This window comes from Melanerpes formicivorus, unplaced genomic scaffold, assembly GCF_026170545.1.
Source record: "Melanerpes formicivorus ecotype bairdi unplaced genomic scaffold, bMelFor1.0.p_v2 SCAF_36, whole genome shotgun sequence".
Lineage (NCBI taxonomy): Eukaryota > Metazoa > Chordata > Aves > Piciformes > Picidae > Melanerpes > Melanerpes formicivorus.
The window spans coordinates 7,936,023-7,956,073 of NW_027142388.1; the positions used below are offsets into that span (position 1 = coordinate 7,936,023).

General features: G+C 50.1%; 1 protein-coding gene across 11 annotated transcripts in view; it reads left to right on the plus strand.

Moving 5' to 3' along the window:
• The window catches only part of NCOR2 (nuclear receptor corepressor 2), a 259,628-nt gene that overhangs the window by 152,230 nt on the left and 87,347 nt on the right, over positions 1 to 20,051 (plus strand). For 6 of the 11 annotated variants that reach the window (XM_068157439.1, XM_068157445.1, XM_068157447.1 and 3 more), the window contains 3 exons: positions 11,588 to 11,654; positions 17,257 to 17,444; positions 18,688 to 18,784. In XM_068157439.1, coding sequence (XP_068013540.1) covers positions 11,588 to 11,654; positions 17,257 to 17,444; positions 18,688 to 18,784 — 352 coding nt within the window. The remainder of the gene's footprint in view (positions 1 to 11,587; positions 11,655 to 17,256; positions 17,445 to 18,687; positions 18,785 to 20,051) is intronic. The other 5 variants (XM_068157442.1, XM_068157451.1, XM_068157443.1 and 2 more) reach the window with 3 other exon arrangements.

Here is a 20,051-nt window from a genome sequence, read left to right on the forward strand (position 1 = left end):
TGAATGAACTGATGATTGCTCTGAGCTGCCTGCAGCGTGCCTATTTTGGTCCAGGCTCGGTCAGATGGTGATAATCATCTTTAATAATCTATTAACAGAAGTTAATAATCTTGTGCTTTTCAGTGGTGTGTTAATTGAGGCCAAGGGTATTATAGGGAAAGAGTTAATCTACCTCTGCTGCAGGAGAGCATGGTGGGTGCTGGTGATGTTTAGGTGCTCTTCTGTCCCCAAGGACTGTGGGGAGTAGGATGGTTTGGTGATGTGACTTTGCTGCTTGCAGCCTCAGTTCCTGCTCCACCCTAGGCTTCCTGTGTCATCTGGGTGATGCATGCACTGTAAAACCTTCAGACCCCAGAGTCACCCTGAGCCATTCAGTTCCCTCAGGGATCCATGGGTCCCTGAGCAGCCTTGCTGCCAGCACTAGATGCTGGTGCCTTAAATGTGAGGTGATGTTTTGGTGCTTGTTGGACTGGGTGCTGTGGATAGACTCAAGATGCTGCTGTACCACACACCTCTGGGGCAGGGGAGCATCCTCTCCTGTGGGTGGATGGTGAGGGCAAACAGATGGAGAAGTCAGTGGGAAATGATGGCTTTTCCTGCAGCTGAGACATCCCCAGAGCTTTTATGCTTCCAGCTGCTTCCTTTGTGCCTTGTGTTGGTGATGCTTTTACCCCTGGTTGCTTGAGCTTGGGAGACGTTGCTGCAAGTCTTGGGAAAGGAGAGCCCAGGATTTTGACCCGTGTGCTGTGGCCTGTGTCTCCTGGCATTTCAGCCCTCTGGCCGTTGTCCTCATTGGACACACTGTCTGCCAAGGTGTCTCTGAGGAGCAGGCAGACGTGTGCCCTCTATGCTGGCTGCTTCCCCAAGTTCACAACTTGCTGCAAAGGTAAAAAGAAGCAAACAAAACCAGAAGCGTCTCCTCCAGTTCACTGATTCAACACAGGACTGATGAAGTAGGTGACAATTATACTCTTGGGTGAGGTGATGATGGCTGGCAGAGGGTCTGAGCTCCCCCTCAGCTTGCAGCCCCCTCACTTTTGGAAATACCTGTTTTGCTGTCAGTTGTTGATGGCTGATAAACCACCTTCTACAGCATCAGGTGCTGGCCCAAAGACATGCTGTGTTTCTAGTTGTGACTCATCCCTGGTACTGATGGTGTGTGGCAGTCACCATTTATCAGGGTCCCTCAACCCTCACTCTTCTCTTTGAAGGGATCCATGGCCATCACAAGCTGGGCACTCTCAGGCTGAAGGTGACACTCTCAGGCTGATCCCTGATCCCTTATGTCCTTGAAAGAAAGAGTTAAAAGTAGATCCAGATACTTCACCCACTCTTCTTTCCCGTGACAATATCTGTGGGTTTGTGATCTTATTTTCCTGTGATTTAAACAATTTCCTGTCCTTGGTTGCTGCCTGAAGGATAGATGCAAGTGAGAGGGAACTGACAGCACAGCTCAGGAGTGAAACCAGTAATGAGATGTGAACCCCCATCAAACCAGCTTCCCATGCCAGCAGAGCTGGCACTCTGTCCTTGCCCTTCTAGGCATCTGTAGGGTTGTCCTAGCCCTCTTATGTGGTTGTGTTGGTGGTGGTGACAGACCAAGGAGAGGTTGAAGTAGGCAGGCTTGGGGTTAACGTTCACTGTGATTAATGAGGCAAAAATATGGGAAGGAAACCACAGGTTCTAATGAAAAGCCTCCGTCTCCTCCTTCCAGAAGTCTCACAATTAGCTGCCTTCAGATGGTTATTGATGCCAGCCAATTACATTTATGGATCTAGGTCAGCAAAAGGCCCTTGAGCAATCTGGGCTCCAGATGTTGGCTGCTTTTGCCCATGGGCCCATCTCAGAGGTCCTGAGGTCTGAACTGCACTTGCTACCTGTTGATTGATGCACAGAGAAACTGATGTGCCCTGTTCTCCCATCTCTCGTGTCCCTGCTGCACGTTGTAGGATGCTAGGAAGGCAGATACAAACCCAAGATTTCAGTGATTCATCCACACAAATAATTGAGGGTCCTTTGGCCAAGAGGAAAAGGTATTCAGCTTTTCCATTTTGACTAAGTGAAGCTTGGATGTCCAAATCCTACTTACAACTTCTTCACTGGATGTGAAGATATCTTTTCTTCTTCCTTGTTCTTGGTACATGTGTGCCTTTCTGCTCTAGAGGAGAAGCTTCTACTCCATAGCCTCGAGCTGGCTGTTTTCGTAGGTGCTAGAAGACATCAGCCAGCTGCATTAGGGCACCAGAGGGGCAACTGCCAGGACACCACAGGTTATATTTTCTTGAGGCGTAGTTGGATGCAGATTCTTCTGAACAGCTTCACCCTGTGCAGATATGGCCATGATGGAAAAAACCCTTTTGGCAGGTTGCTGAAGAATCATCCAGTTGTTATTCCTTCCATAGAACCTGGCTATGCACTGGCTCTATTGGGTTAAATAGAAACTGCTCCCCCGTGAAGCTGGTTGGGAGCCTCAAACCTAGGCACAGAGGGAAGGCACAGAGGGTTGCTGTTCACAAATGCCTCATTTATTTATTTATTATTCTTATTTTTCCACTTTGTTTTTATTTTTTCAAACATTTCCTAGGCTGGATGTTTTCCTTCTCACCTGAGGGTTTGCAGGTGTCAGTGGGGAAGCATTTGAATATCACAGAGCTGGGATTCCTCGATTTCTTTACAGCAATACTCTCCTCGTTGTGACACGAGTTGGATTCTTCCTGCTTGTTTGCTTTGCTTTTTGGTGGGGATGAGTCACTCCTGCTGATAGAGCTGACTGGGGAGTGAGGGGAAGTATTTCTCCTCTTACTGAAATGTTCCCGCTCTCATTTTCGTGGAGGTTTATGGCCTGTCTCCTATTCAGTACAGTTAAAATTAATTTCATGCCCCAGTTCATTCCAGTGTTTGCAGCTTCAAAAGCTTTTAAGTCCTATTTAGCTGCCTGGCTGTGCTCTGTTACCCGTCTGCTTGGGTCCCTTTGGTTCACCTGCGAGCGCAGGCTACGAGCAGACACGGTTAATTTTGTATGCTACATCTGCCGCGGGAGCTGGGGTACCCTTGAGTGCTTTGTGCCAGAGGCTTGACCTACCTTTGATGGAGCCGTGTCCTTTCTGTTTGAAATACCTGCTCTGTGGGAAGGAAGGGTTCTGACACTCTCATCAGGAAAGAAGAGAGCAAGGCGGCATTTAGTGCCCTTTGTTTGTTGTCGCCCCCATAGTCGGCTCGGCTCTTGGTGGTTTTCACGGTGTGAACTTTTTGGCTTTGCAACAGGCTTGACACATCCCTTGAAGAGGGGTTACAGTGCCAAGTGCAGCTGGAGGTTGCTTGAATGATTCTGCATCAACAGAGGAGGTTCCATGGGCTCCTTCACTTAGATTTTGCTGAAATACAGCAACAAACGCAGGACACTTGTGCAGCAGTTAAGCACAAGTTTGGGTCTCCTATTCCAGTGTTTTGCCAGCTGGATGTCCAAGGATGAGAGCTGCTCTTCCTTCCCTGCCATGGAAGTGATTTTTGGGTCTTCTCCAGACTCCTGGCACCAAAGATAGTAACCTTCCTTCCTAGCAGTGTTTGAAGAATGACAAGATGATGTTCACAGGAGCAGGATCAATTACTTGCTGTCTACCTGGAGAGAGATTCTCCGAGGGGGCCTTCATCTCTACGGCAGGAGATTCCTGCTCGGCGAGCCATGAAAAGCAGCCCCGGTAGGACTCTCCTCCCCTCTTTCCTGAAACAATCGTCTCGAAATCATAGTCGGTGGGATCTGTGTCTGAAAGCAAAATGTCAGCTTCTGAGCCTTGAAAAAAGCACATGAAAGGGAAACTGAAAAGCCCAGGGTGAGTACGTGTGAGGTGCTGTTCACAGGCTTTGCTTTAAACCTGCCCTTCGAGAGCTGCTCCTTGCTTTTACCCTTACATTCAGAAATGTTGGGGTGAAACCAGGCTGCATCCCCTTGACCTGCGTGGAGAGGTGTGGGTGAATTAGGGTCTGAGTGTCCAGTTACAGCAGATCAAGAGCGTGATTCTGGTGTTCTTGCGTGTGCAGATCCAGTGTGTGCTCTTAGTATCTGCACATCTGGACTGCTGTGTGCAGCTGATAGCTCTTTTTTTGGGGGGGTGGGAGGGAGTTTGCCTTTGCAGAATCAAAATCTGAAGTCAGGATTTTTCAGAGAGGTTTAGGGGCTTCTGAATATCTTTTTCTTTTCCAAATGCCCTCCTTCCCCCCCGTCTCCCAAAAGAGCTGAAGAGCTTTCTTCTGAAAAACCTAACAATTGCAGCTTTCCAAATCACTTGTCACTTTGGAAAATTTAAGTCATCTTTTCATTATTGGGTGTTTAGGGGCTTTAGTAGCACTAGATTGCCTCTAAATTCGTAGCTGAAGCCTGACATGTAACACAAATGCTCTTCCAAACCCTGTCATTACTAATGCATTCTCTTTCAGCTCTTTTTATTAGTGCCTGTAGACATTTTCCTCATTAGAAATTCACCTAGCAGCTCCCTGCTCATCCCATTCAAGGTTTCTCATCTCTTTTATTCTCTGTTGGCATGCACTAGGGCAGAGGTATTACCTTGTGATGAATTACTGAATTATGGAGACACTCACTGCAACCTTCTACTGCTTTCTCTTGCCAGTGAGAAACCAAGTACTGATTTTGGGTGGACTGTCTTTTGCAATATTTGGGCTTGCAATGTCAGCTTGGCTTCAAAGGAAAGCAAAGGCATAGGGCAGGTGTCTAACTGATGACCAGAAGTGCTTCTGCACTTGCACTTCATACATTTGTAGACTACCACGTTGGAAGTGACCTCAAGGACGATCTGGTCTGACCTTTCTTGGCAAAAGCACAAGGTAGACAAGATAACCCAGCACCTCCTGTCCATTGTACCCATTACCCATTGTCTCTTCTGTGTGACTCCTTGTCATAAGAGAGTCTCCATCTTCTTTGTAGCCACTCTTGAAATACTGGAACATGGTGATAAGGTCTCGCTTAAGACTTCTTTTCTCAAGGCTTAACAAACCAATTTCTCTCAACCTTTCCTCACATGGCAGCTTCTGAGTCCATGAATCATATTTGTGGTCTTTCTCTGGACCCTTTCCAGTCTCTTCATCTCTTCTTTTTCTTGTACAGCAAGAACTAAAACTGGACACAGTATTTCAGATGTGATGGAGTGAGGTGGGGGTCGTTTTTTTCAACCAAGGAGCAAGTGATAGGACAAAAGGAAATGACCTCAGATTGCACCAAGGGCAGTTTAGGCTGGATATTAGGAAGAATTGCTTTACTAGAGGGGTTTTTGGGCATTGGAACAGCTTGCCCAGGGCAGTGGTGGAGTCCCCATCCCTGGAAGTATTTAGGAGTTGTGTAGGTATAATTGCTTAGGAATGTGGTTTGTCAGTGTAAGGTTAATGATTGGACTTGATGATCTTAAAGGTCTGTTCCAATCTAGACATTCTGTGATTCTGTTTCTGTACCATCTCAGTTGCTGGTTTCACCTTGGAGCGTTCTTGCTGTGCTCCTCAGCTCTCACTGGCAGCACTTTGGCTGGCTGGAGCTGCTAGGAGGCTCTAGCCCTCACCTGTCTGTTTGGTCTTGCTGTGCAATGGCTTTGCCAGCTGCTCACTGCCTCCTTCCTGTGGCTCTTTGCAGACCTGAGCCCTGCTTTGTTTGCTGTGGCTGCTTGATGAAAGACGTTCCTGTGTAATTAAATACCCCTGATTAGTTTTGATCAAATAGCAAACTTCCTTTCATCTCATCTTGCACCGGCGGAAGGTCTCTGTGGGCAGGCTGGACCAGGTGTGCTGCAGTGCATTGGCTCTTTGTGTCCCTGGGATCTTATCCTGGGGCTTTGGCAGGGGCCACGTGTGTACACAGCAGCGCCGACACGCAGGCGCACACCGCAGCCTCCGGAGCCACCCTTGCCAAGTCACTCACATGGAGCTGAGCCAAGTAACTCAAAAGTCACAGCTACGGGTTCCCTCCTTGACTGGCTCCATTGTGAAAGCCACAGAACAACAGCAACCTTGTGCCAAGCCAGTTAAGGTGGAAGCGGCTGCTCCCACAAGGCTCTCCTTGCTTTGCTCAGGGTGGCAGATGTGTTTCACTTGGGGGTTTGGGGCCTGGCTCTGCAAATTGTGCTCAGGTGTGGGGCTCACCAGAGAGGTTAATGGGACTGTGGGATGAGGATGACTTCTGCAAGGAGGAAAAGCTCTTGCAGAGTCACACCCAGAATTATGGGTAGTATTTGAATCCTGCTGGTGGCAAGTGACAGGCGAACATTGAGCATTGAGTGTGGTTTATCTTGTTCGGTCTCCGTTTCCTCCTCCTTCCTGCCTGTGCTTGTAGGGAGCTGTTGGGCACTGGTGGGGCTTCCCCAGGTTCCCCACCTGGGCCATGCTTCATTTCAGTCTGGTAATCAAGGTACTGGGGCTCTCAGTGCACTCATCTAGTCAATATCCTGGCCCTAAAGTGGAGGACCTGCTGCTTCTGAGAACCTCTGCCACCCTGGACTGCAGACAAATAGAACTCTGGTATAGGAAAAACTTGAATCACCCACAGCTGCAGCAGTAGGCTGAGCTTGCCTTTGCCCTTATGGATGATGGAAGGACATCATTACTAAGGTAGTTCACCAGCAACAAGGACAGAAATCCTTGAGACATTTGTAGAGCAGTTGAGAGGAGTAAAAGCTCTGGGGTCCCATCACGAGGCTCCGATTCTCTAAGCATGGCTGAGAGCCCCTCTTCTGGGGGCTGTGTGGAGGTGACTCCGTGCCTGGGGTTTGCAAGAGCTCACAAGGTCATTGTTTTTCTGGAGAAGGCTATGGTGGTTGTGTGACCCATGCTGACTTGTCTCCCCACTCCCTTCAGCAGAACAGAGAAGGTGCAGGTAAAGCTCCTCAGATGATCATAGGGCTGGAATAGGGCATGGGCAAGGTAAGTGGATGTGGTGTCCTTACCTTGGAGAAGAGGTGCCTTCAGAGGGAAGTATTAGTCTGAGGACACTGCAGTAAGCAAGTGGAAAATGCATACTGACCATGTGCTGGGGAATGCTATGTGGAGCTGAAAGCTCCTTTGGGTCTTTCCCCAATACCTGAGAGAGCTGTGGAGCACACAGCCACCAGGAGGGCAGGAATGCAAATGGTCTCCAGCAGTGATTAGATGACTTGTTGACCACAAGGATGGGGACATGCCATCTGGCAGCCCCCAAAAGCCAACTCAACAGAAGCTGGGCAGGCTCAGTCAGTCCATCCCAGCCTGTCTCTGCCCACAACCAAGGTCAAGGAGAGGCCAGGGAACTCTCTTGTCCTCACCACCCAGCGTGGTGTATGATGAGCCAGCCCAGCAATACTTAAAACTGTCCACAAGAGTCACTGTTGCTTTATCTAAGGAGCCTCTGTTCCTTCTGCCGGTGAGCTGCCTGATTTCTTTTACGTTTGGACTTGATGATCTTAGAGGTCTTTTACAACCTTAATGATTCTGTGATGGGGTGTTCGCCGCATGGAAGCTGTGGGGCTCGGGTCTCCGTCCCCGGCAGTGCTCTTGTGCCCCAGCACACCACAGGCAGGGACCTGCAAAGATTCAGGAGGATAGTGAAGGAGACTTGGCACGTTGCAAGAGCAAACTTCCTGGCGTGCTGCTCTAGGCTGGTGCTTTCTGTGCAGGGCTCCAGCAGACAGCCCTCACCTTCCTTCCCAGCCTCTGCTGCAGTGGTTGTGCCTGGCTCCGTGATGTGCCCAGGGAGCACAGTGTGTTCTTCAGAGACGCGTGGCCCGAATTAACCTTGCTGCAAATGGTTTCTAAGTAACAGCAGAACATGCAGCAAGATAAACTGTGAAGCCTATTTATATTTACTAAGATTGTATTAACCTTTGAAAGGTTGACCTTATGCAAAAAACAACAACAAACCAACACAACCAAAAACCCCACAACAAACCCAAAGCTAAAGTGACAAAAACATTTAAATGGGCATGAAGAGGTTTATTGTTGTTTTTAATCCTTCCACTCTGATTGCTTCAGCCTTGGCAGTGGTAAACATAGAGCAGCTTTCAAGGCATTCCTGATTTTTGCAGCTGCTGAGCCATTAAGTCTTTGCCTGTATTAGCACTTTCAAGGTCAGCCATGATGCAAAACTCAAGGCGACCCATCAGCTGTGTAAGTGCTGCTAATTCTCATCATTTACTCTCCTGATGATTTGTGCAGCAGATCCAGCAGCAGCGTGCCAAAGCCCCACTTTGTGCCTGAATGTCACCCAGGCTGGTATGGGGAGGGAAAGGGTTGATTTAGCTACGCTGGCCCCATGGGACAATTTCTGACTGCTTGTTGGGGGCTACCCCACACATAACCATCATTAGCATCACCCCAGCGACTTCCCAGTGGTACTTCCCATCAGAAATGGATTTAGGCTTGAGGAGGGGAGATTTACACTGGGTATTAGAAAGAAATTCTTTGCAGCAAGGTTGATGAGGCACCTGAACAGGCTGCCCAGGGAGGTTGTGGGATATCCCCTCCCTAGATCTGTTCAAGGCCAGGTTGGAAGAAGCCTTGAACAACTTGGACTGGACAGAGGTGTCCTTGCTCATGGCAGGGGCACTGGAACTACATGGTCTTTAAGGTCCCTTCCAACCCACAGCATTCTATGAATCTATGAAACAAGCAAGAGGAGTGTGTCTGTTCTGGTTTTGAGCCATGAGCTGCCCAGGGCAAAGGGACAGGAAAGATATTTCACCCCTTCCCAAGGAGTAAAATAAAAATGCTCCACACTGGATTGGAAGTTTAAATGGAAATTCTATTTACAAATATATACAAAAGGCATTCAGGTAAAAGGAATATATTCACAAATATAAAACCTTCCAGATCCTTCCCAATACCTCCACCCCACTCAGCCTCAGCAGGCGCAAGAGCAGCCAGACTGCCCCCTCCCCCCCCAGTCCCCCTAGAGCCAGCCCTAGTGCAGGCTTCAACAGGCCTAGTGGCGTAGCTGGAAATTCACTGCCAGCCAAGGCCAGGAGCAAACCTCTCCCCCACAAACCATAAAGATAAGACATGTCTGTGTCCCAGGATGGAGAGAAGAGAGAGGGATTTGGCTGTGCACTCCCTTAAGTAGAGAAATACAGGAAAACAGAGTAACAGATTACAGTGTCCTGGGATGAACTGCCTGCCCCCCTCGGACTCTCTAGGCTCTGGAGGACTTTTCTTTGTGCTTATACCACTTAACTCTTGATTTCCCTTAACTTACAGCAGTGGCTTTTGGGCACAGTCTGCCATCAGAATGTGTCCATGCGATGAAGTTTATAGCTCCGCCTGTTGCCTGTGACCCTCTTTGAGGCTTCTCAGTGGATGTACCACACAGAAACAAAAGCCAGTGGTGGAGTGTGATCCAGCTGGGAGAGGCCTTTGCAGGAATGTTTGCTAATACACCTAATGAGGCTGCCTCTGGTCTCTGCAGTGCAGCCCACAACTGCAGCAGGTCCTTTGTAAACATCTCATTGGAAAAAAGCACAGGCAGAAAGTGCCCCACACATGGATTTGTTAGATGTTTTCCTCCCCGGCGATCAATCCCACTTGGATTTCTGAAGCAGAATCAAAGGATGTGGCTTGACATTGAAGCCCTCGCTCAGAAAACCTTTGTGGATCCAAGTGTCTGCTCTGCAGGAGCCCTGCAGCTCCATCACATGGATGTGCTTTTTGCCAAGGCTGGGACTGCCTAGAATGGGGAGCGCATGGCAATTTGGGGCTGTGTGGTTCAAGCTGGGAATGCTGGAGTCTGTTCCCAGCCAGTAGCTGGTGTTTTCTGCTTGTAGGAGGAGTTATGGTGCTGCTTGCTAGTTGCTGCCTTAGAAATCAAAGTCTATTTTTGCACCAAAGTGTTCAGGGCAAAGTCACAGGGAGTGATGTCGTGCAGCTCAGGCAGTGTCTGGGGACTCCACCTGTATCCCATACGTCTCGTAACTAATTAAGATGGGAAAACAGAAGGTTACAAAACCCAAATGGTACTCTCAGGACTGAGAATCAAGCTTGATGTGCTTTCTTATTGGTAAATTGAAGAGGCACAAAGCTGAGTGTGGCAGTGGGGTGCTGGAGAAGAAGTGATCCCTGTCCCAAATCCTGCTGCCTTTTCCTGTAGCCACCATTCCTGATCTTGGAGGTACTGGTGGTTGAAGACCAAGGAATTGGTAACTATTGGATGTCACTATTTAAATGTTGGCCCCAGGCACTGCTCTGGGTCCCCACATGCAGGGAGAGGCTGACTTCCCCTGGCACGCTGCTGGAGCAGAGATGCAGCCTTGGCCAAGGGCTAGAAGGATCTGAGCTCCCCAGGGTAGCACTGGTGGTTGGCTCACTGTCACTCTCCAGATGTGCCCATTCATGGTTTTAGTCATATACAGAGAGAGGGGGGTTTGGGAAGTGAGAAATTTGGATACTTTCTGGGATGCTCTCCATCCTTAAATTAAGCAAGGACTGCCTCTAATTCTTCCTCCAAGTGACCATACCAAACATCTTTTGCTTTTCAGCATTTATGGGGAGCAGAAGATGGTTCTTCCCTCTCCATTAGTCAGGGACAAGGCAGGGAGGGGGATGAGGAAGTGGTGACGGTGTCTTTTCATTCTGCTAAATCCTGCAGACTGTTGAATTCCTGCTCAGTAATTACACACTGCAGCTCTGCCTTTAATCAGGATAAAAGACTTAAGGAAACTCCTTTGCCCCTGGTCTCTACCTTTTACCTAGAGATTTTACTGCTGGGAATATTGGTAACAGAAACAATGGCAGGAGCTCAGCTCTTGGGCCCATGCAGGCTCTGGGAGCTTGTGCAACCTTTCCAGCTCTGTACTGCTGCTCTTGCAGCAGTTATTTCATACTGGCTTTAGAAAGTAGAAAGAAGAAGAAAGCCAGGAGGTGTTTGGGCAGATGCTGGGTTGGTTGTGGTGGCAGCTGATAATTTCTCCTTTGAAATCTCAATTCTGTTAGTGGTTAAACTTTCCTGGCTGGTTTCTTTGCAGCTTTGTTAGGCGTGATTCCAAGCAAGCAAGAGGTTAAGAGATAAGTGCTGCAAGCCCTGCTGCAATCCTGCCTCCTTATCAGCACCTTGGAGCCTGGGTGTGAATAACCCCTTGGGAGCATGTTGTGTGTGCTCACAGCTCCCTTGCTGCCAGCCCTGGGGACCAAGGTGGTCAGGGTGGCCTCTGGTCATGGGGCTTGGCATGAGCCCCCCAGTTCTTGGGACTTCATTAGGTTTTGGTAGATCAAAGTATTAAAATAAACAAGAAACAGCCTGGTCTGCTGGTAAATGTGGAGCTGAGCATCTGTCTGTGGTCAGTGCTGAGCACACAAGAGAGGTTTGCAGAACTGGGTGTTGCTGAGTATAGTTCCCAACCTCAGTCCTGGTTTTGCCAACAGGTGAGGGTGAAGGTTTGTGTCAGAGGGTTCGTTGGTCTCTCAAAGCTGTCCCCAGATAACTGCGTTTGCTGCTTTGAAGTTGGTGCAATTACGAGTTAAGGTGGAAACGGCACTGAGAGCTCCTTTGGGAGTGGGGAGAGCCAAGCTTTGGATTTTAGCCACCTTGTTAATCAGATATCATCATGCTTTGTTTTTTTCCCCTTTACAGAAACCAGGCAATGCGGAAAAAGTTAATTTTGTACTTTAAGAGGAGAAATCATGCTCGCAAACAGTGGGTAAGTGACTCCCTTGTACCTTACTTTAGATGTATAAAGCAGTGTGATTTGTTATGTGAGGAAGACAAGGACATTTGCCAGCAGAGAGGTGCTGGTGCTCAGTACTTTGCCTGTTGCATTGCTGTGGCATCTCTTATGCTTAAAATAACTGGGATGTAAAGGGGAGGTCCCTGAATCCTGCTGCAGGCAGCACCTCCCTCTGCAAGCATCCCCTGTGGAGCAAACAGAAGGGGCTGGCTTAATCACAGCAGAGCCCTTCATTGATCTCAGGGAGCCTATTCACAGCATAAATGTCTGTTTTGTGAGTAATTGGACCCTAAGAGAGGTGTGAAACAAGCTGACTCTGCTTCCTGGAAATGGTTTGAAAACTCTTGTGACTCTTTCCAGCTGACCACAGAGCAATGTTCTAGGAATTTGTGGTTTAAAACACAAGTTGAGCTCTGCACCAGTTCATTTCTAGGCAGCACTGCCTGGGAGATAGTTCCAAGTGTCCTTGAAGGAGATGGTTAGGTACAGGGGAAAGGTGGACTTTGTTATGAGACTTCAAAGGTGCTTACCTCCTGTCCCTAATAAAGACAGAAGAAAGTGCAAGTGGGATCTACAGAATTTAGATGTTTTGGACACTGACAGTTGCCTGCCATACCTGCTGTAGTCATCAGTGGGAGCTGGAAGGCAAAGCCAGCCCCAAAGGGGAAATGTTAGAAGCAAGCAATGGCCCCGCTGGGAAGGTGGGTTTTGTGGCATCTTTCTCTGAAGGGAAATTGAGCTCTTGGGACAAAGCATTGTTTGATGTTGAAGGTCTAATTCCAGTTCCTGACTCAGTGTCTCTGTTGTGGGGCAGGCTCAGGTGCTGGTGTCAGTTACATAATTTAAACAGTGCAGGTTTTCTGAGCATCTTTGGTACTGGTTATGAACAGAAGTGCTTCACCTGGGAGTAACTGTTGGGAAAATCCAAAACAGTCAGCCCTGGGAAGTTGTTTGAAGGCTCTGCCTTTAACAGCAACTTCAAATACAGACATTTCTGAGCCAGCAATCGAATTATTTGCTTATTTATGATGAATAAAGGCATGGCCCTTTGCTTCCCCCTGCTTCGTTTTCCTCATTATTTTGTAACTGTCTTCCAAAAGCCACAGGTCCTATACTCCAGAGGGATGCTTGTGTCCCAGCACCTGTTTGTGCTTAGTCTTTCCTGTGATAAAACTTATTCCTGGTTTCTAGCAAGAGGCTTGCAGGGCTTCCACCTTCATCTTGACGTGCCGTGGCAGTTGGGTGCTGCTCGGGGCACATTGCTTACCACAGCTGAGGACTTCTGCTCTTGTTCCCTTCCTCAGAAGAGGGATTGCAAAGCTTAGTGTGGTTTTATTGGAACCAGCAGGGAACTTCCCCAGGAGCTGCTTTCTGGTGGAAAGAGGCGGTTACCGCGCTAAATCTAGAGCGAAGCGGCTCCGTTGCGGATATTGAGGAGCTGGGGGAAAAGGTTTAATGGGCTGCAAGAGCACAGTTCCTAAAACACGGCTTGCGGTGGAGTCGCCTGTCATGCAAAGTAGGTGAATTTTTGCCAGCCGGTTTATTCAGTGTCCTTGAAAGGGGATTTTTCAGTGGAGGGAAGCATTTTGCCTATTCTACAAAACAGGCACCATACGGTTGCTGAATTTGCAAAGTGAATGCATTTGCTGATTCTGTTTGCAAAATGGGTACGCTTAGCTGTTTTTCTGCCTATTTTGTAGCAGGCCCTATTTTTAGCAAAGCCCATCTACGTGCCAGTGTTTCTTTCTGACTCTTCTATTTTCTGGGGTATTGTCACTGCCCAGGGCTGGCTGGAGCAGGGTCAGAGCTTGGTCCCTGCAGAGTCCAGCCCTGGGAGCCCCAAAACGGAGGGTTTGCAGTGTTTCTTCCTGTCGGCATGGCAGAAGGTGTTTGATTGCCATCAGAGGGGCGATGCTGCAGAGAGAGAGAAGGGGAAAAGGGAACCTTGCTGGCTGTGAGACCTTTATCTCCATCAGCCAGGAAAAGAAAATGGTGGGGCTTGCGTAGGAATTGGACTAGTTCCTCCTGTCACCTTCACTCTTCCCCTCCCCTCCAAAGAGCTGCTCTGTTCCCCGGAGCTGCGAGAGCGTGGGCTGTAGGAGGGCTGGGGCTTGGCACAGCCTCCAAAGTGCCTTCAGCTGCTACGGCGGCGTTACTATTCATCCATTTTTAGATACGCATGTCAGGTCCGATTTGGCTCGCCGGCGCTCCTCTGCCTCAGAGGCTGATGGGCTGCTGAGCCCAGCCGGGAAGGGGAGCAGAGGAAGCACCGATGCTAAAAGCCAGCACAGATGGTTGCTCAGGAATGGACATGCTTGCTTAAGGCTGCTCAAAGGATGCTCGAAGAAGGAAAAGACACTTCTGCTCCTGAAGTGCCTGACCGAGAGCTTCTCCTGGTGATGGAGCTGTGAAGATCTGGGGAACACACAGTGCTCTCAGGTGCCTGTAATCTTGGCTTTTGAAGGATGGCAGAAGATTTCAGGGAGCATGTATCCCAGCTGGGCCATAAAGTGATTGACAGGGGTGCTGCTCCTGTTGTAGAGGGGTTTGAAGCTGGTGAGGCAGGAAGGATCTCTCTGCTCCACAGTAGGAAGGGGCTTTAAGAAAGCAGATGCCAGTCAGAAGAGCTCAGCTGTGCTCTGGAGGGCTGAGTTGTGTGAATGGGAGCTTTGGTACTGCCCGCCCTGCTGCCAGGCTGTGAGCTGCTGAGGAGATCAGCGCTGTGACATTGATGTTGCTTTTTCCATGTGCAAATGCCACTTCCTTAAAAGAGGAATTCTGGATCAAGCTTTCATGGAGTTGTCTCAAAGAGTGGAGGAAAAGGAGGAGAAAGACGCACAGCCAGCTGGGAAACAGCCCACTGGCAGTGCCAGTGTCTGTGTGGGGTGGTGGTAATGCAGGACCCAGTGCTGGCTCATTCCCACAGGGAATGACAAACCTTCCAAAGCCTTGAAGCTTCTCACCAGACTGAGCCCTCGTGCTGGGCCGTTCCCTGGCCGCGCCGCGGGCTGGCACACAGCACGGGGCACCGGCTGCCTCCTGGCGCTGAGGCTCGATAAACTCTGCAGGGTATTTTTAGCCTCTTCCCGAGTGCAATGCGCTGGAAGCAGGAGGATGTAGCAGGTTTGCTGGCAGCTCCCCTTCAGGAGTCTGATGGTGCCGCCTCAGGACGGGTAAAGTTGCAGTGGCTGCAATGACTCTGAGCTCCCGCAGTCTGTCGGCATTACCTGTAGCTCCTTGCCTGCAGTGTGAGATTCCCCTTGGTGGCTTTTAGAGTGTTTTTATTTTTATTCTCATTCCTCACTTTCCTCTTCCAGCGTTTCCTTTGACTCCTGCTGAAACTCGAGCATCTCCCATGCGTCTGTGCAGGGCAGGAATGCCTCTGGCTCTGGGCGTGCAAATGGGAATTGATCTATTTGATGGGGGGAGCGTTAGTCTGCATCAGCCGCAGGGTTTGAGGTGCTTTGTCTGCCCCGTAGTATTGTCGAGGTGCCTCCAAAAGGCCACAGGTATCATAAGATGTGGTGTTGTCCTTGGCTTCTTGTCAGGTCTGAGATGGCTGGACCAAACCCACGTGCCAGGATTGGGTTGCTGCAGGTGCCTGGCACCGGTGACAGCCTGTGGGGCTGCTGGTGCTTGGGGTCCAGAGCACAACTGACCCTCCTGGCTCAGGGTGACCCAGATGCCTCCTCACCAGGAAGTGGGCAGGTTTTTTCTCTCTCGTCATTTTTATTTGGTGGCTGAGAGCAAGCCAGATGAGAGCAGAGTGTGTTTGGGAAATCTGCAGCCTTGGACTTCCCTCCAGTCGTGGGACAGAGATGAATTTATTTCTGTGAAGTCTGGATTCCCCCCCACCATGGTGCCGAGCATGGTGCTGAGCTGCTGGTTCTGGCTTGAGGGGGCGGGAGGTGACCTGGGGTTTGCCATTGAGTTTTGCAGAGCAACATCTACTTTCACTTCCTGCTTTGGGGCCTAGAAGGCACTTGTTCCACTCACAGTGAAACCTTGAGACCTGCTCTGGTGGCCCAGCTGCTTTCTCATGAGGCTGGGTGCCATCACTGCTGTCACTGCTGCAGCCGCTGGGTACTGTGGCTGAGCATCTCCGTGATGTGGACCTCACCTATCCATGGGCATCCTTCCCCAGCAAGAGGGAGGCTGGAGTAGGGAGGAGCAATGGGAGAGTGGGCCATCTGTGGTTCAAATGGTATTTCAGTGTTATGGTTACTGTGCTGGGGCCCCATCAATACCAAGGAAAAAGGTGTTGCTGGACATGTGTGAGTGGCTGGGTGGGTGTGCCATGAAGATGGCTTCCAGGAGACACAGCATGGAAACCTCTGCAAGCATCCCTTTTTGACACAGTCTGGGCTTGCTGTCAGTGGAGCTGTGATCATCTCGCTCCTGGGACAAAAAGGGAGGAGCAGCAGCCTACGAAGTGCTTTTGCTTCCCAGGATGGTGGAAGAGCTGATAGTATCATGGCATGGCTGGGCCACCACACCACACAGCCTCAGACAGCGGCTAGGTGCCCAGCTCTTGCATTTGGGGAGCCAAGTCCATGTGTGGAGCTGCCAGTCTCATCAGCATTCCCACCCCAGTATGGGTGGGAAGAGGTGCCTGGCTGGGGTGCTTCAGCAAGGCTCTCCCCAGTGCAGCAAGCTGGCAGCTCCAAAGTTATAGCTCTGTTCACGTGACAGGAGCCCTCCCCAAGGCCACACTGCAGCCTCTTCTTGTTTGGTGGCTATAGGCAGGTTAGTGGCGAGCTATGTTGGAGCAGGGGCTGCATTCCCAGCGCTGGGGCTCTGGTCGCTGAATTAAGTATCCAAGGTGCTGAATGACACTCAGGCAGAGGGCATGGTGGATGTGCAAAGCCATGCTGGGTCAGAGTTCTGGTTTCACCCAAGCTCATAGAATCATAGACTTATTTTGATTGGAAGAGACCTTTAAGATCATCATGTCCAGCCATTAACCCAGAACTGCTGGGTTAACCATGTCCCTCAGCACCACATCTACACGGCTTTTAAATGCCTCCAGGGATGAGGACTCTACCACTTCCCTGTGCAGGCTATTTCAGGGTGTGACAACCTTTTCAGGAAAGAAATTTTTCCTAATGTCCAACATAAACATCCACTGGTGCAACTTCAATCTGTTTCCTCTTGTCTTACTGCTTGTTACTTGGGAGAAGAGACCAACTCCCACCTTGCTACAGTCTCCTTTCAGGTGCCTGTAAAGTGTGAGAAGGTCTCACCTGAGCCTTCTTTTCTCCAGGCTGAACAACCTTCAGCTGCTCCTCATAAGACTTGTGCTCTAGACCCTTCACCAGCTTCCTTACCCTTCTTCAGACACAATGATGTTGGGTATGGAAGGGAAAAGCCTGAGGGTACTTGGTGGCATGTTTTGAGAACTTACCCTTGGGTTTCTCCCAGCCCCTGGAGCATGTTTGTGTCCTAATGAACTGTATTGCTTTAAGCAATGTGACTCACGCTCAGCCTGAGCAGCCATCAAGGGACAGGCCTGGAGGAGCGAGCTGCCCTTCCCCAGCACGTCTCCTGAGCTCCCTCTCTCCCTCATCCCTTTCAGGAACAGAAGTTTTGCCAGCGCTATGACCAGCTGATGGAGGCCTGGGAAAAAAAGGTGGAGCGCATCGAAAACAACCCCCGACGGCGTGCCAAGGAGAGCAAAGTGCGGGAGTACTATGAGAAGCAATTCCCGGAGATCCGGAAGCAGCGGGAACTGCAAGAGCGCATGCAGAGGTTAGAGGAGAAGCGGTAGGAAGGGGCTGAGCTGGTATCAGACAGCCTTTCTCTTTTCTCTGGGCATGGGTGTGGGATTGGGTCGTGGGAGGAGCAGGCTGGTATGGCTCTTGGTCCTTTTTCTCCCCTTCTAGTCAAAGGTAGGAGCCAGCAGACAACAGCTGTGCTGATTTTGCTCCAGGATGGCTCAGCATAGAGATAAGGAAAGATGTCAGGAGCAAGGCTGTCCATCTCCCTTCTGTTGCTATCTCCAAGAGCAGAGCAAGGAGCAGCTCCCTTGCGCTGGCTTCCTGACTGGGTCATCATTAATGGCTGCCTTACTAGTGGGCCTACTCCAGGTGTACAGGAGGCACAGGCAGATTAGATTGTGTGATTTCATACCTGCACATGCTTTGATCAGAGCATGGGTAGGAAGAAGAAAGGTCTGCAGTGGTTTTAGGAATTACCACAGATGATATGGAAGAAGTGAAATGACTCACTGAATGGGATGTCCACTAGCTGTCCCATGCCTTGTCCATTTCTCAGTCCTCATTGGAAGTCAGTTGAGGTCATATTGTTTCCTGCCAGGAGGAGACACTATTTCATGGTCTCCACCCTTCTTGCTGAAAACTCCCCATCCTTCCCATCATAGCCCTGGGATCTTCCTAGGGGACACCTGATGTGTGCAGAACCCAAACCCTTGTGCCCTCTTAACTGCTCAGTGGGTCCAAACTTCCTCATCAGGGCTTTCCTTTATCTTAGATAGAAGGGGAGAAATGGAACTGAGGAATGTTTGAAGTAAAAAAAGTTTTCCTTCCTTGGGACACATGGCTGTTGTGTTGGGTTATAATGCAAGGGAGGGAAGATGGCAGTGGTTGGTTTTGATTTAGAAGTTCCTGCAATGTGTGCAGGCCAGATGCATAGTGCTGGTGCTGATGCCTTTATGGTATTGCAGCAATGTGATGAACAGGAGTAAATAACATGGGAGGCTAGTGTGGTTTGGTATTGAATGTCCTCTTGTAGCAGTCCAGGACGTGGCTGCTGGCACAGGTAAGGAAGGTCATTTGAGGGTTTCAACCTGTGACCCCTGAAACCAAGGGGACATGGAGGAGGAGGATGTTGTCTGGATAGAAGGAAGCACTGTCAGAGCTTCAGTGGGGTGGGGTGGCCTGGTTGGGTGTTTTGGACATGACCCTTATGGAGGTCAGCAGAGGCAGGGAGTTATCATGACCATGGTTTGCAAAATGGAGTGTCTGATTGTTCCACTGCCCTTTCCCAGCAGGGTAGGACAGAGGGGCAGTGGTGGGCTCTCCATGTCGGCCGCACGCAGCGAGCACGAGGTGTCGGAAATCATCGATGGGCTCTCAGAGCAAGAGGTGAGATTGAGTTGTCCTTCCTGCTCCTCTTCAGTTCTCATTCTGCTACTCTTTAAGGAAGCCTGGAGATCCCACCACCAGATCCCATGGTGAAATCTGATACCAAATCCCAGTAACTTCAGGCCACGCTGAGGCTGGGGAGGTTGCCATGATGCCTCATACACATTCTGGGCAGGATCCCAAGTGAAGTCTTTGTGTAACACTCAGCAGCTTTCCAGCTGCCCAAGAGGTGTAATGGAGCTGTGCAGTGGTTCTCAGGATCAAAACATGGAGCAAGTCATCCCAGGAGCTGGTGGCCAGTGGATAGGGTTTAGTAGCATTCAACTGCCTCTTAGAGAGCTGCAACCCCAGTGTGCTGCTCATCCTGGGTAGCATCCCACAAACACCTCCTAGCTGTTGGTTTAAGCTGGAAGGGGAGGTGGGGAGGGAAGGGAGCCAGCGCCCTGGCTGCGGGTGGAGGATTTTTTCTGTTTCGTTTTGTTTTGAATGGGTTGTGTGGCTTGACACAGGGGAATCCTATGGAATGAATGGCTTGTACGTGAGCCAGTTGGCCCACATCTTCTGGGAGTGCTCCCATTCATCTTGAAACATCCCTGTGACCTTGGCTTCGTTTGGATCTGGTTTCACAAGGGTTCCACTCTCTTGGCACGGAGGCAAGCGGCAGTGAATGGATCGTGTTTGGGAGGGGAGAGCAGCCATTGCCCAGCAATAGCTGAGATGTTTGCTGCCTCTGCACTGCAGCTCACTCCTTGCCCAGGGTCCCAGGCAGTTTGCTGTCAGCCAGCTGAGGTGATGACACAGAGGACACAGACCTCCGAAGCAGAGGGTTATTTCACAGCTCTGTAGAGATCATGGCCAAGGGGAGCATTGGATGATTGCCTCTGACCTCTTGCACACTGTGCTGCTAAACTCCACCCCAACAGCCTTCTACTGAACCCCAAGACACTGCTTTGCTTGTCTTAGAGGAGACCATGAGAGCTTCCAATCCTTCCATGGACTTGAAAGGAGTAGGGAGATGAGAGCATGGCAGCAGAGCCATCTGTCCCCCAGAGTACGTTGCTGGAGAGGAGGGAGGGCTGGCTGCCTGACAGTGGGGTACATCCACAGCACTCAGCACCCTGAGACCCTTCCAGGCAAAGGGAGAGGTTCTATGCTCTTGGCTGCAGGCAGAGCCCCTGCCAGCTGCCTCCCAGCCTGCCAGGGCTCTGCACAGGGGCTCTCTCCTTTGGACTGGGGTGGTCTGTGGTTGTCCAGATCGATGCTCTGG